Source organism: Nicotiana attenuata, unplaced genomic scaffold (assembly GCF_001879085.1).
Source record: "Nicotiana attenuata strain UT unplaced genomic scaffold, NIATTr2, whole genome shotgun sequence".
NCBI lineage: Eukaryota > Viridiplantae > Streptophyta > Magnoliopsida > Solanales > Solanaceae > Nicotiana > Nicotiana attenuata.
In genome coordinates, this window is record NW_017671651.1 from 76614 (window position 1) to 90089 (window position 13476).

The following is a 13476-nucleotide window of genomic DNA, read 5'->3' on the forward strand; positions in this document are numbered from 1 at the left end:
CTTTTGACCTAGATTATTTCTAATTAAACCTTCGGGACCTATCGGGGAGAAGTTCGTTACCTTTTTACGCCCACGGTTCTACCCCCCCCCCCCCCCCCCCCCCCTAAACAAAATTTGAAGGATTCTACTAATGTTCCCGGTAGCCATCGTAATATCTTGTTTTTGAGTTCTTTAAATGTCTTTCCCTGCAGTTATGTTGTTGATGCTGCTGATCATGATAATGTTAGTATTTCAAGAAGTGAAATCCATGACCTGCTGAGCAAGCCATCATTGAGTGGTATTCCGTTGCTGGTATTGGGTAACAAGATTGACAAGCCTGAAGCTCTCTCCAAGCAGGCTTTGACTGATCAGATGTAAGCAGATAAAATTCCACGAGCAAAAAATGTTGTCTTTTTTCATTTTGGCTAATTGGTTGAAAAAGCTTGTGGTAGGAAGCGTACTCCACCGCATTTCCTTCTGTTCCTGTTTTAGTTTTGAACAGGACGAGACTTATCCCTCGTGCTAACCCTCCCTTTTTTTTTTTTGTCTTTTCTATTTTTACTTCAATGAGACATTGAATTACATGTTTTCTTCATTTGGAGTCTTTTCTGAATGATCTGTTATATTGCAGGGATTTGAAATCTGTAACTGATAGAGAGGTATGTTGCTATATGATCTCATGCAAGAATTCCACCAATATTGATTCAGTCCTTGATTGGCTTGTTAAGCACTCAAAATCAAAGAGTTAAGCATAATACCCTTCTTGTACTCAGTTTGTTGAATTTGTGAGGCTATTCCTGCTGCTGCTTTTTCCAGAGTTCTCTTGTATGTAAATTATTTTTCTTTTCCCAATTGAAGGAGTTGTATTGTATTTTAGTTTGTGATTGTCTCAGCCTGCAATTGTGAATGCCTCTTCCCTCTTATGGAGTGATTCGCTAATGTGTTTTGAGAGGTACTTCACTGATTAATTAGAAGGAACTAAATTGATTTGATTTTCCTGCTTGTGTACAATAGTCTCAGTTGTTGATGTCAAATTACATGTATATCGACTTATGCGAGCTTGAATTAATCAGAGTAAATTGCCCTTAGGCCTTTAGTAATACAATGCATGATGTGTGGATGAAGCACACATCATAGTTCAAACGCATACAAAACTTGGTATTTAAGTGGAAAAGGGTAAAGGAGCGAGCCCATTATCTATGGAGTTTTAAACCGTGTGTGTGAGCAACTTCTTGCCCCCTTGGAATGACATTGATTCGTTTCCTCTGCTTGAAAAATGAGCTTTTGGATTATGTGGCAGTAATGGATGCAAGACAAATGAATATACTTAGCCTGTCCTTTCTTTTGTTAAATCTTCGGCATCTTCTAATAAAAATCACTAATTTTTTAACTTTTTCCAGTACGAATTCCAGAGATAGTTGAATGCAAAAGATCACAGTACCGCTTCAAAAACTTTTAAAGAAACAGTTTTGGATTTAGCAATTAATTTCACAGAGTGCACGATTTTAAGCTAAAACAAAATGTTACTCCACACGTTCGGCCATAAAAGTGTAACCTCTACGTAGATAGAAACCTTAACAAATGTGTTAATGTTGAATTAGACAATTCATTTGAAGCATAGTAACAGCCTGCAGCTTAGGACGATTAATAACAACAAAAAAAATTTGACCTAAAAGAATGAAAAAAACTCATTCCAGAATCAACAACAAAAATTAATATCTCCATGCAGATTTAGACTTAAATCAAATAGAGACAAGCATGCCTTATAAGGCAGATAATGTTACATACCTGGGAAAGTAAAATTTTATCTTTATAATAATTTTACAGGCACTATTTTACACTTCTTTGCTATGATTCTTACACTTAAACTGTCACAGAATAACAAGGATTGTCCATTAAATCCAGCTTATTACAGAGGCACTACATATACAATCAGAAACCCCTTGTGTTCTTATGAAAAAGGGCTATCAAATCGTATACCACTCCTATCAGGTAGCAGCTTCTTCATGTAATACTTTGACCTACGAGAAAGATTGATCTTTTTCCTTCTTTGTGCTGGTATATGGTCGATGGAACATTCAGAAAAGCCACGCCTCACAAACCTGTGGAGAGAAACACATACATGGACATCAAGTACAGACCGATGGTCAATAATATTTTTCTTGTTCAACGACCTAATTCAATCTCAACATTGAACATGTTATGAATCAAACTTCAATAGAAATACGTGAGGTCTTTTTGTATAAGCCTATCAAGAATTGGAACTCATCAAAAGTTAAAAAAGAAAGAAAGAAGGTCTACTAAGGACTGGGAATTGTAAAATAGTTTAAATAATTAGAGGGGCGGTTTTGCACTCAGTATAAACTGGATATAAGGTCACTATAATTCAGCCAATGTGCACATATTGAATAAAAATGGACAATAGAAGGAAATTTGATCAATGACATACATGGCAGAAGAGAAGAAAAAGAAAAGAAAAACATGCTATTTTTTTTTTGAGATGGGCAAAAAAAAAAGAAAAACATGCTATTAGATAATTATTTGTTAGATAGTAGAACACTAGAAGTGCTCTCTTTTAACATGGAAGTGTAGCTCATCCGAATACAATACCTCAGTGAGAATTCATCTTATCCTACTTTGGGTAATTGAGTACTTTGATTTGAGCATCAGACGAATTTTAGATTGAGGGCATTTGGCACCACTTTATAAATAAATAACTTGATAATAACAAGGTAAAGTTTTTCATTATTATTTGACAAGTGCTGTAACTCTACTTAAAACAATAAAAACTACACATTCTTTTATCTTCTACAAAAATTCCAACTTTAAATTCTCTTCATAAAATGTATAGTAAAAAAAATAATGTTTGAGCAGATCATATTAATGCGACTTTGAACCATAATCTAACAGGTAATAAACAAGCGTCCATAAAGGAGCCAACATATCCAATTTTAGTATTTATTTCTTGGCAAGAGTTGCAGGTACTTCACATGTACCTAAGACTTACATGTTGCTTCTTGAGAGTGTTCATGAATCCTAAATAGTAATAATAAGAGTCAATCAAAAGAAACACCTTTTTCCCTTTTTGATTCTCTTTACCTTGAAATAGCATCTTAGCTTTATCTCCTTGTTGAGATGACTAAGGACCTACATTCTCAAATTCAGTTTAATTATTGCTGCCTTTGTCCATTGCATTTTGGTTCAGCAATCAATATTCACTTGCCCAATAGGACGAACAATGTATATATTGGCCAGGGTACAGGAAAGTGGAAAGGAACGTACCAATCAGCTGTGCGAGTTGTAAGGAGGAATAACATTTGCAATCCAATGGCAGATGCCTTCTTCTCAATGTAATCTGCAAGTGTTTTTTTTCGGAATAGAAAGTTATTGGCTATTAAGCCCGGAATGTTAATTTAGACCAAAAAGTACAAGGACACCAACTGTGTTTAGGTAGATTCGGAAGTAAACATTGAGTTCTCAACTAGAACTCAAATTCTTCAACAAAACGCCAGACCAAAAAAGCACGACTATGAGAAATTAGTTCTCAACATGTTTCCAAGTAAATCAATCAATAGGCACAAGCAGACACATTCAGCATATGGATGTTGGTAGTAATACCATCAACATGACCATATGCAAATTGTTTGTCTTTATCACTAAAATTTTAAGCTCCCTCATTATCTTCTTACAATTTGGACCAATTTTATAAAAGTTACAAACTTCTAGTTTGAACTTAGACAAAATTAAGGATCATGGGTCGGAAGGGCAGATAGTATCTATCTTTGGACAGATTGCTATGTTTCTTGACAACTGAAAAAAGAAAAATGCTTAGACCCATCATGCTGTTATTTGAAAGCTATGTTGCGCGGACAATCCAAAATAATGCCGCACCCGTGTCAGATCCTCCAAAAATACACTACTTTTGGAGGATCGGACATGCACCCGGCAATATTTTTGGAGAGTCCAAGCAGCATAGTTTGAAAGTGCTTATTCCGAGCATTAAGCCGCTTGGTGGATACACATAATACCAAGAAGTACACAAAATTAAAGTGACTTCTTTTACTACGTGCTTATCCAAGTGCCTAGAGGCTTCAGGAAATATCTTAAACTTCACAAGGACTAAAGCAACTTCGTAAAGACTGAAGCAATTGTTGTGATTTCTCTTGTTAATGCATTTGCAACTTCATAAGGACTAAAGCAAATAATCACAACATCCTGAAACTGCCTATATGCATAATATATTGTGAAGAAAAATGGTTTTACAATGAGAAAAGAGTCACTATACCAAGTAATTTGTCTCCCTGTCCTTGGCCACGACAATCAGGAGAAACGGCAATAGCAGCAACCTCTCCACATTTTTCCTCAAAGTGAGGAAAGAGAGCAGCACAAGCTATAACATGGCCTTCTCTCTCCACAACAATGAATGAGTGCAATGAATCCACCAGCTAGAAGTAGAACAAGTTAAAAACACGCAATTATGAAAAAAGAAAAAAGATATACAAACATTAACCAAAATATAAGCTGATTTAATAACTATTAGAATATAATCTGTAACCTCTTCCTCACTCCTTCTGATCAATGTTCCCGCGTCTTCTAGAGGTTGTAATAATTGTTTGATCCCGGGAATATCTGACAGCCTAGCCATTCGTGTTCCTTCATAAAGATCACTGAGGAAGAGAGATTCATGCACATCTTAGTTGAAGGATAGTCATAAAAGGTATAGCAAATATCAACTAACTATAACAACAACAACAACAACAACAACCCAGTGAAAATCCTACAAGTGGGGTCTTGGGAGGGTAGGATGTACGCAGCCTTACCCCTACCCTGGGAGGGCAGAGACACTGTTTCCGATAGACCCTCAGCTATCGGAAACTGCGAATACAACTGTTAATTCTAGAGATAAGGCGATCATGAACTTCTTTGGTTAGAAATATAATGTCAAATTGGGAGGGATCAGAAACATGCAGATTCTCACTGCTCGTGGAGTTCTATACATCAATGTAAAAGGAGGTTCGGTTTATTTTAGCAACATAAGTAGCTGGCTAAACATCTCAAGAAATTCTGGAAATGACTTTTAATGATCATACACCAAATCATGGAGATTGACGGTGCAAAAACTAAAAGAAAAGTGAATCCGTTGATCAACTTAAAGAGGAAACAATGAAAATGTGGAAAACTGAATCAACATGCCTTGACTGAAATTACAATCAATATTCATCAAGATTTGCATACCTAGCTACCATTGTCCCAACTCCATCTCTTTGGAACAATTCCTTTAGTAAAACTCCACCAATAGTACCATCCAGCAGGTGAACTCTTTGAACACCTCCCTGATGGCAAATGGAGTACATAATTGGCAAAAGTTTTAACCAATAAGCCAATATAGATATCATACTGATAAACGAGGTGTCAATTTATTAGAGACATGACAATTCCTCAAGTGAAGAAGTGAGATGAAAGATCACAGTGAAAGTTGATATTTACTAGATACCGCAAACCATATAGACATAGCATTTAGCATGTAGTGGGGACATGAAACCAGTTAGATATTCTGTAAATATTACATAATCTCAACTGCACAAGCTATTAAATAAGTTTTACAGCAAAGAGAAGATGTCTTCCAAAATCTACCCCTTTTTCCATCAAGGATCAAGTTTAGAGATATGCAATTTTCTGTTGTATAATAAGGGTTTGGGTAAATAACATGACAATTATTGTCCAGTTTAGACAATTTTATGAATCTGCAGATATAGTGATTAGACAGCCAGGATCTTACCCTGCACACAAAAGCAGCTGCAGCTAACTCTGAAAGATAACCATTTAATCGGCTTAGCCTCTCTTGTCCTCCAATGGCAAAACCCTGTTCACTAGACCAAAGCCCATTCCCATTGTCAAAACCAACACCGTTCTGAAATGTGACACTGTATTGTTGGCTAAAACCATTCATATTGTACGAGATTGATCCATTGGAACCATTGTGACCTAAACAATTGAAGTCCTCTTGACTGACAGCTTTTACATAATTAGCTGCTGTCTCACTCTGCTCTGCTCGTTTGCGAACCAGCATGTCAGCATCTTGAAGAGTTAAGAAACGAATAAGACGGCCAGACTCATCCAGAATTGGACCATCTATAATACAAATCAGTTTTTCTGCTCCTAGAGCCAATGCACAAGCTGTAGCAACTTCATATGTGCTTCAATAAAATAGAACACGTTGTCAGTCTTAAAACTCGAGGATAAATAAAGAAGGAATGAGAAAACATATCGACAAAACATTGGCTCTTGATTGAAGTGTCAGGAATGTTGTATACTGAGCATCTAAGTTTAACCAATCAGAAATTGCTTATAGAAAAAACAAAACTTGTTACACATTACGAACTGTAAGATGAAGTAACTCGGGATGGCATCATGAAACAGATGACCACTGTGTAATACAAGTTGAGTTCCCAAGAATAGTAGATTGATTTAAAAGACAAGCATTCACACCGAGGGCTGTGACACACAAACATATCCACAAAAAGCTGACTCAGGATTGTAGTCTCAGAAAAATGTTTACTGAGCATCTAGCTTAACTGAAACTGTTTATAGAAAAATGAAAAAATAGTACATATTTAAGAACTAAAACGAAGTAATCTCTGCAGACAGATGACCACTGTAAGCTAAGTTCCCAAGAATAACATACTGATACAAAAAATAGCATTCCAACATAAAATCGTGAAATTATTGGCTTTTATCCGTAATTAGGGATTGTCTAGTGCTAAGCTAATTTTAACTCAACAAGTCCATCCATATTACCCATCCAACAGAGTGAAGTCTTCTTTGTCCCACATATGTGTGTGCACACAATATTATTTATAAGAAAACCGTACCATCTTATAACAAAAAGAAGGATAAGCACGGAAAGTTATTGGTGTACTTCCTTATCACTCAGTTGATAGCCTTTGAACTTCTATCTAAATGTACATGTATCCTGAAAAAGTCGACTGATAGGTAAATAACCATTACTATAAGAAAACATGCAATTTGAGTGTAACACCTATTCAATCAAGTAACCAGAAACCAAATGCGTGATCAGTATGAGATCAACCCGAAGTAACATTTCTTTTCCAATACTTAAATTTACATTTCTTTCTGATAACACTTGACGACGTGCACCCTAGGCATATATCACATTCTTGCTTGTTATTTCCTTTTTTTTTTTCGTGTTAAGATTTCACTAGAAGACTTTATTTTTATTTTTTGGATTGACTTCTGGATATTGATCCTGTCATGAGATTTAAGTATTGCAAGCCTCAAGTACAAGAGTTTCACCAAAAAAGAGAAAAAGGAACATTTTGTGCCTGTCAAACAGTTAATGAATAAAAAAGGAGAATGTCACATAAGTTAAATTAAGCATGAAATGGCAACTACAAGTTTGACTAAAAGAGAGGGCAGAACAGGGAAATTAACTACACGAAGCTGTAGTCTTATGTATCACCACGCTTTAGTATAACTCCGTTTATTCGCTGATTTAATGACTATAATGATGCATAACATCAACAAAGATACATATCAAAAGCCATAAAGCATACTTGCAGTTCAAAACTTCTCCAGAGCTGGAATAACCAAGATTGCTCAATAGCACGATGCTATCTTGATCAAGCCTCTCACGAATTCGAGAAACATCTATCTTCTTTACTTCACCCGTTGCTGCATAGTCGATTCCTTCTACAACTCCTCTCCTCTGCAACAAAATTATAATGAAAATCACAAGTCAATCTCATGGTCATATTTGATGCCAGAAAATTTAAAACCCAAAAAGAATGACAAATACATTTCATATATTTACGTTAGGCAATGAGGTCATATTCTCACCTTTGCTGCTAGAAAATTACCACTGGCAACACTAACACCATCATGCCAGCGACTATTTTCTCCATGCCGGCGGACACCAGTCAATGACGGCCCAGGAGACAATTTTGCCTCTATCATCAGACGAATTCTCCCAGCTGCATCCATTGCAGCCATCAGTGAATCAGGATCTGTAACTCTGTAGCGGCCTACATACTTGGGCTCACTTCCTGTGAGAAAGAGTTATCAAATCACTTAACTCTGAGAATATGCTTCATAGAATAGAGAAAAATTGTAGTTAAGGGAAAATAAAATTGACATAATAGTGATAACTAAAAAGAGAAAAATAGAAGATTTGAATGGTAAATAGCATACGCTGTTAAACTCCTTTGCATACAACTATTGGTTATTTTGAAATGCAAAAGGTGGTTGTTTTCTCTTTCTTCTATGAAAGAAAAGGAATAACCGTAGCTTTGGGTTTCTCCATGTTAATTGTAGCAATATTTGGGAATGTATTATAGTCAATGTAATAGAAAATAGGATCTTGCATCTAAGCTTTTTACTAGATTATGTGCTCCAGCTCATCAATAGCTAGTTGATCAAGCTTTAACCTGAATTCTTCACTGTTTAGAGCAAAACCAAAGCAGTTTCCCCCAGGCAACAGCCGTGTTTAGAGCAAAACCAAAGCAGTTTCCCCCAAGCAACAGTCTAGCCAAATTGGACAGACAATACTATTTTAGACTTTCCTGAATTTCATTGGCTTAATGTCTTCGGAGTTTGTTATATAGTAACATATTTAGATACTTCTCCTCATTTAATAGGAAAATAGATGTACCAATTCAGGAACACCATCTATAGGATGAAAACAGTAAGACAAGGAAAATCAACATTCTTAAGCAAAATAAACATTTGAGGTAAAGGGCAGCCCGCGCACGAAATACCCCGCGTTTACGTAGGAACCGTGGAAGGGCTACAACCCAAGGGAATGTGATATGGGCAGCCTAACCTAATGCAACCGCTAGTGGCTGATTCCACGGCTCGAATCCATGACCTATAAGTCACATGGAAAAAACTTTACCGTTGCTCCAAGGCTCTCCGGCGAAGAAATATCAAAATGAACAAGAAAAGAAAATAACAGCATTTTTCTCACCCCTTTCAGCCAGAAAGCTATCAATCTGGACATGAGTTCCAGGTACAAGAACAAACTTGATTCCCAAGCCATGAAGTAGAGAAATATCCTGCAAATTTTATGAGTAAATAGCATAAGCCAGCTGTTCACCTTAAAATCAAGCACCGGCAGGGCAGCCCAGTGCACTAAGCTCCCACTATGCGTGGGGTAGGGGGAAGGGCCGGACCACAAGGGTCTATCGTATGCAGCCTTACCCTGCATTTCTGCAAGAGGTTGTTTCCACGGCTCGAACCCGTGACCTCTTGATCACATGGCAGCAACTTTACCAGTTACGCCAAGGCTCCCCCTTTGTTTGTTACTGAAAGTAAAGTAAAATCAACAAAATAAAGAACTTGCTATTACATAAAATCAATCACTACTCAATCTCAAACTAGTTCAAATCGACTATATGAATCTTCTACATCCATTTCGCTTTATTTTGAAAATCTTAACATTTGTGTGAATTAGAGTTCTTTTAAAATTAAAACTTCTCTAAATCACACTAAAAGGGAGAAAAATCTCCATCCCCAATTTATGAGACGTGTTTGACTTGGCACAAATTTTAAGCCATAAATATTTGTGCGGCTATAAATAATCTCATTAAGATTATAATAGGAAGTTAAATTTAAACTATTTCTAAATATAGAAAATCTGCATTTTTGTGAAAAAGAAAGAATATTACGCAAATTAGGATAGATGGAGTAGAATAAAAGCTTAGGAATAGTAATACTAATGTTTTACGTTATATACACTGTAAGCATATAAAAATTATACTATCTGATCACATTTACCTAATTACAAATTTCACTTAAATGTACTTTCCTGATAACGCAAATTTTTTTTTTTTAAAATATACTTGAACTCTAATAATATGGATAAATGGAAAGACAAAGTTAAATTTAGAAACGTGCCATGAGAAGAGGATCCAAATGAGGGCTGCTATCAACAATTTCAGCTGAGATAAGAACAACAAAAGTGCTGCCTCTATGCGCTAGAAAATAAGGCCAAGCTTCTCGAAAAAATCCCACGAATATATCGTCCTTTATCGCATTACTCACGTCAAATAAACCGGCATTCTCCGTTTCACCAAAAACGTTGCACTTAATTGAAAATCTCTTCGCCAAATTAACTCCAAATGATAACAGCTTTCGTCCCGCTTGGAAATTATTTCCAATTCGAGGTATCAAAATTGGTTGCTTGCATTGTTTTATTGAAATTGGAGAACAAGGGCTTGAAGCTGACATTGGGAATTTTGTGGTTTTAGCAAGAAAATGAAAATGCCCCTCCGATAAGTAATAGCACTACTGCTGATATTTTGCGGCTACTGAATGGATGGAAAATTGAGGAAGAAATGTTGTGGAAAGTCGGGAACAGACATGAACCGGCAACTGGTTAACCGTCGACCCGGTCTGTCCAGTCCGACCGGTCTTCTTCTTAATTAGCCACCATTATATTGAACGGTGGTGTAAATACTCTCAGTCCAGAATGTATCACGATTTTAAGCTTTATAGTTTTATGTTTCAGGATAGCAATATTATGTGTTTATAATTGAATTTTAAATTTAATTCAATTTTCATTTTTATATATTTAGTTGATTTATACAAAATAAAGTTTGAATTATAGTTATTGGTCGACCGAAGGCATACATCACCTTCTAGTTCCGCTCGATATATATATATTTAGGGTGTGTTTGATATGAGTATTTTTTGAAAAGTAAGTGATTTTTTTCTTCTTATTTTTCAACGTATAGTAGATAAGATAAAAAGATAGTTTTCCAAAAATACTTATTGTTTTTTAGTAATAAGTTGCATGCTATTCTGATCAATCAAATAAGAGAAAATTAAAATATTCACCTACTACCAACTACTACCAAATACATCTATAATCTAAATTGTTTTTGTTTTATTCTCCCTCTTTTTCAAATTAATCTCCTAATGAAGGGCCACGTTTAATTTGTGATCATTAAAGACAAAGCTGACACACAAAGTGGTGCTATTAATTGGAAGCGAGCTCTTACGAGAATCTTATTTTGTTTTCAGACACGTGAATCACATGCACGCACATATTGGTCTACCTGAGTTATTCTATTGCCACTTTTCACAGGGAAGTCCATGCCTTCTTGGAAAAATTAACTATGGTCCTATTAGGGTAGGAGCGACAAACGAGCGGGTCGGGTCGGATATGGTTCGGGTAATAAAAAACGGATAAATTATCCGACCCAACTCATATTTAATACGGATAAAAAACGGGTTAACCGGCGGATAATATGGGTAACCATATTATGCATGACTTTTTGTATATGATCACTTTTGGAAGAATTATTAGTCTTCCTAAGTTGAGGAACCCCAAATTTGAGGCTTACAAATGTAAAAGCTAGACCCATTGATTATTTATTGGTTACCCATTGGTTATCCATTTTCTAAATGGATAATATGGTTCTTATCCATATTTGACCCGTTTTAAAAAAATTCATTATCCAATCCATTTTTTAATGGATAATATGATTGGTTAACTGTTTTCTTTTAATTATTTTGCCACCTCTATTTAGGGTGTCCAAGAGAAAATGGTTAGAATAGTCAATTTAATAAGTATTCTGTTACTATTATTAACTGAAGTACGCATAAGCTAGTCTCGGTACTATAATTATATTTAGAAAAAATAGAGTTACTAACAACAGACCTTCACCCACTTATTCCTGGCTAATATGTAGATTACCGTAATTGATTAAGAAAATCAATGACTTTATTTGATAACCAGGTGTTAATACTCCAATATTTAGAAATTCTAACCATAAGTTTAATGAATACAGGCATCAAAAGCATACAAAAATAGTGGAGTTTCCATCGCTTAAATTTAGGGCGATAGGGCACACCACATATACTACTAGAAGGACGCCCTAATCGATAAAAAAAGAGAAATACTCCTTACCATTTTATATGATGGAAAGAATCACTACACGAGTTAATTTGAGAAAGAATAAGTAGGTTCTTCATCAATCCATTGAAAATATGAAATTACGTATATAATTTCTGAGGAGATACTAAATTTACATATATATTATGTATAGATACTTTAAAAATTGCTATATTTATACTAAATTTACAGTCAAATTGTGGTTAACTACTCAGCTATTCTATAAGAAAAAAAATTTGGTGTTCAAAATCTGCTAATTCAGATTAGCATTTAAAAGATCAATACAGAAGCTAATATACCTGGAGTATAGAAGACAAATAAGGACTATGAATGATCTCAGCAGATAGAACAAGGACAAATGTGCTACCCCTGTGTGCTAGAAAATATGGCTGAATTTCTCTCATCATTTTCACAAATTCCTCTCTCTCATCTTCTTCAACTGTAGCAGCTGCCATTGGCAAATTATAACTAAAATAATTTTCAGTCGCAGTAATAACTCGGCCACAGTCAATGCTACTGCAGCAGCTCAAACGACTCCTCTGTATTTCATTTGTTCTCTTCCCCTCATGAGTTGTCAAAAAATTGTCTCCTCCCCTAATAAAAAAATCAGATTTTTTCCCCATTCCCAAACTCCATCCATAATTTAGTTTTAACATTGCCACGATCTTGAAAAGAAATACCAAATAAGCGGCGAAAAGGCGGTGTTTATGATCAATTGAAGACCAAAAAAAGAAAGTACTAAACGGTAGAAGTAAAGAGAAGACAACTTAGTTGGCAAATCTTGACGACATGTTTATGTTTTCGAACTGCAGCTAGCTCCATTGCTTCACTAATGAAAAGTTTCAGAATGGAAAAATTACGTAAAGAAGATGAAGTGGGAGTGGCGTGCTAAAGAGACATATTCTTTATTCGTGTATGTAATAATCATGTGTCCTTGGATAACACCATGGAGATCAAATCAATGGCTTACAACCATGAATTTAGCAAGAAAGAAAGAGAGAATTAAGGATATGTGGTAAAAACAGAAGGGGAGAAATAGATTTTAATTTGTGGGACTCAGTATATGGATTGTCAAGTATCAAGTCACAGAAACTAGGTAGATTCGTTTAGGGAAGGTATTCAAGCATTTTTCACGTCATGTGGTTGTTGGGAATTGATTATTAAATGTTGTACAACTATGATAGTACTAGACATTTTCACACTACATACACGCTACAGTCCAAGGCAGTATTTTAAAAAGCGTTTTCGGGACGAGCCCTGATGCGAGGCGTATCAAAAATGCCCCAAGATGATGGTAGGGGGTGAAAGTCTCAAGAGGCGTACGCCCTGGATGTTGAGGTGCGTTTTTCTATTGAGGCGTAAGCTCAAGAGACTTTTTCAAATTAAAACAAAATTTGTTGAATAAATCCTTAATATAATACCAAAATTCTCAAAATTCTACTTGTAATTACTCAAAATTCCACTTGTACAACTATGATCGATATGTGTATCACACTATGCATTATTTGTGTATCACATATTTATCATATGTGTATCACATGTATATCCATGCATACCTGTGTGTGAGATACATGTGCCGCAGA

The 13476-nt window shown here is 35.6% G+C and overlaps 2 protein-coding genes across 3 annotated transcripts in view; one reads left to right on the forward strand and one right to left on the reverse strand.

Annotated features, from left to right (window-relative positions):
• The window catches only part of LOC109209497 (ADP-ribosylation factor-like protein 8b), a 3981-nt gene extending 3005 nt beyond the window's left edge, over positions 1 to 976 (forward strand). Inside the window, exons 5-6 of the mRNA XM_019372773.1 lie at positions 192 to 353; positions 611 to 976. Of these exons, the coding sequence (XP_019228318.1) occupies positions 192 to 353; positions 611 to 728 (280 nt within the window). The 3' untranslated portion in view covers positions 729 to 976. The remainder of the gene's footprint in view (positions 1 to 191; positions 354 to 610) is intronic.
• Positions 977 to 1687: 711 nt separating this feature from the next.
• On the reverse strand, positions 1688 to 12983 carry LOC109209498 (probable amino-acid acetyltransferase NAGS1, chloroplastic). Of its 2 annotated transcripts, none has more exons than XM_019372774.1 (10): positions 12193 to 12983; positions 8963 to 9050; positions 7837 to 8042; positions 7554 to 7705; positions 5759 to 6176; positions 5215 to 5312; positions 4535 to 4646; positions 4265 to 4424; positions 3262 to 3334; positions 1688 to 2081 (listed from the first exon to the last, which is right to left on the reverse strand). In XM_019372774.1, the coding sequence occupies exons 1-10, from the start codon at positions 12547 to 12549 to the stop codon at positions 1931 to 1933; spliced, it is 1815 nt and encodes a 604-aa protein (XP_019228319.1). In that variant the 5' UTR covers positions 12550 to 12983; the 3' UTR covers positions 1688 to 1930. The 2 variants fall into 2 exon arrangements, with proteins under 2 accessions (XP_019228319.1, XP_019228320.1); XM_019372775.1 differs by lacking the exon at positions 12193 to 12983 and adding an exon at positions 9892 to 10525.
• Between the last annotated feature and the right edge of the window lie 493 nt (positions 12984 to 13476).

What these genes read in the sequence shown, in the direction of transcription:
- LOC109209498 (XM_019372774.1), bottom strand. Translation starts at nt 12,549, where the DNA reads ATGTTAAAACTAAATTATGGATGGAGTTTGGGAATGGGGAAAAAATCT. An exon ending in ATTTGTCTTCTATACTCCAG is followed by an intron (nt 9,051 to 12,192) that starts GTATATTAGCTT and finishes TAAAATTTGCAG; the next exon opens with GATATTTCTCTACTTCATGG. An exon ending in CAGCTGCTTTTGTGTGCAGG is followed by an intron (nt 5,313 to 5,758) that starts GTAAGATCCTGG and finishes ATTTGCCATCAG; the next exon opens with GGAGGTGTTCAAAGAGTTCA.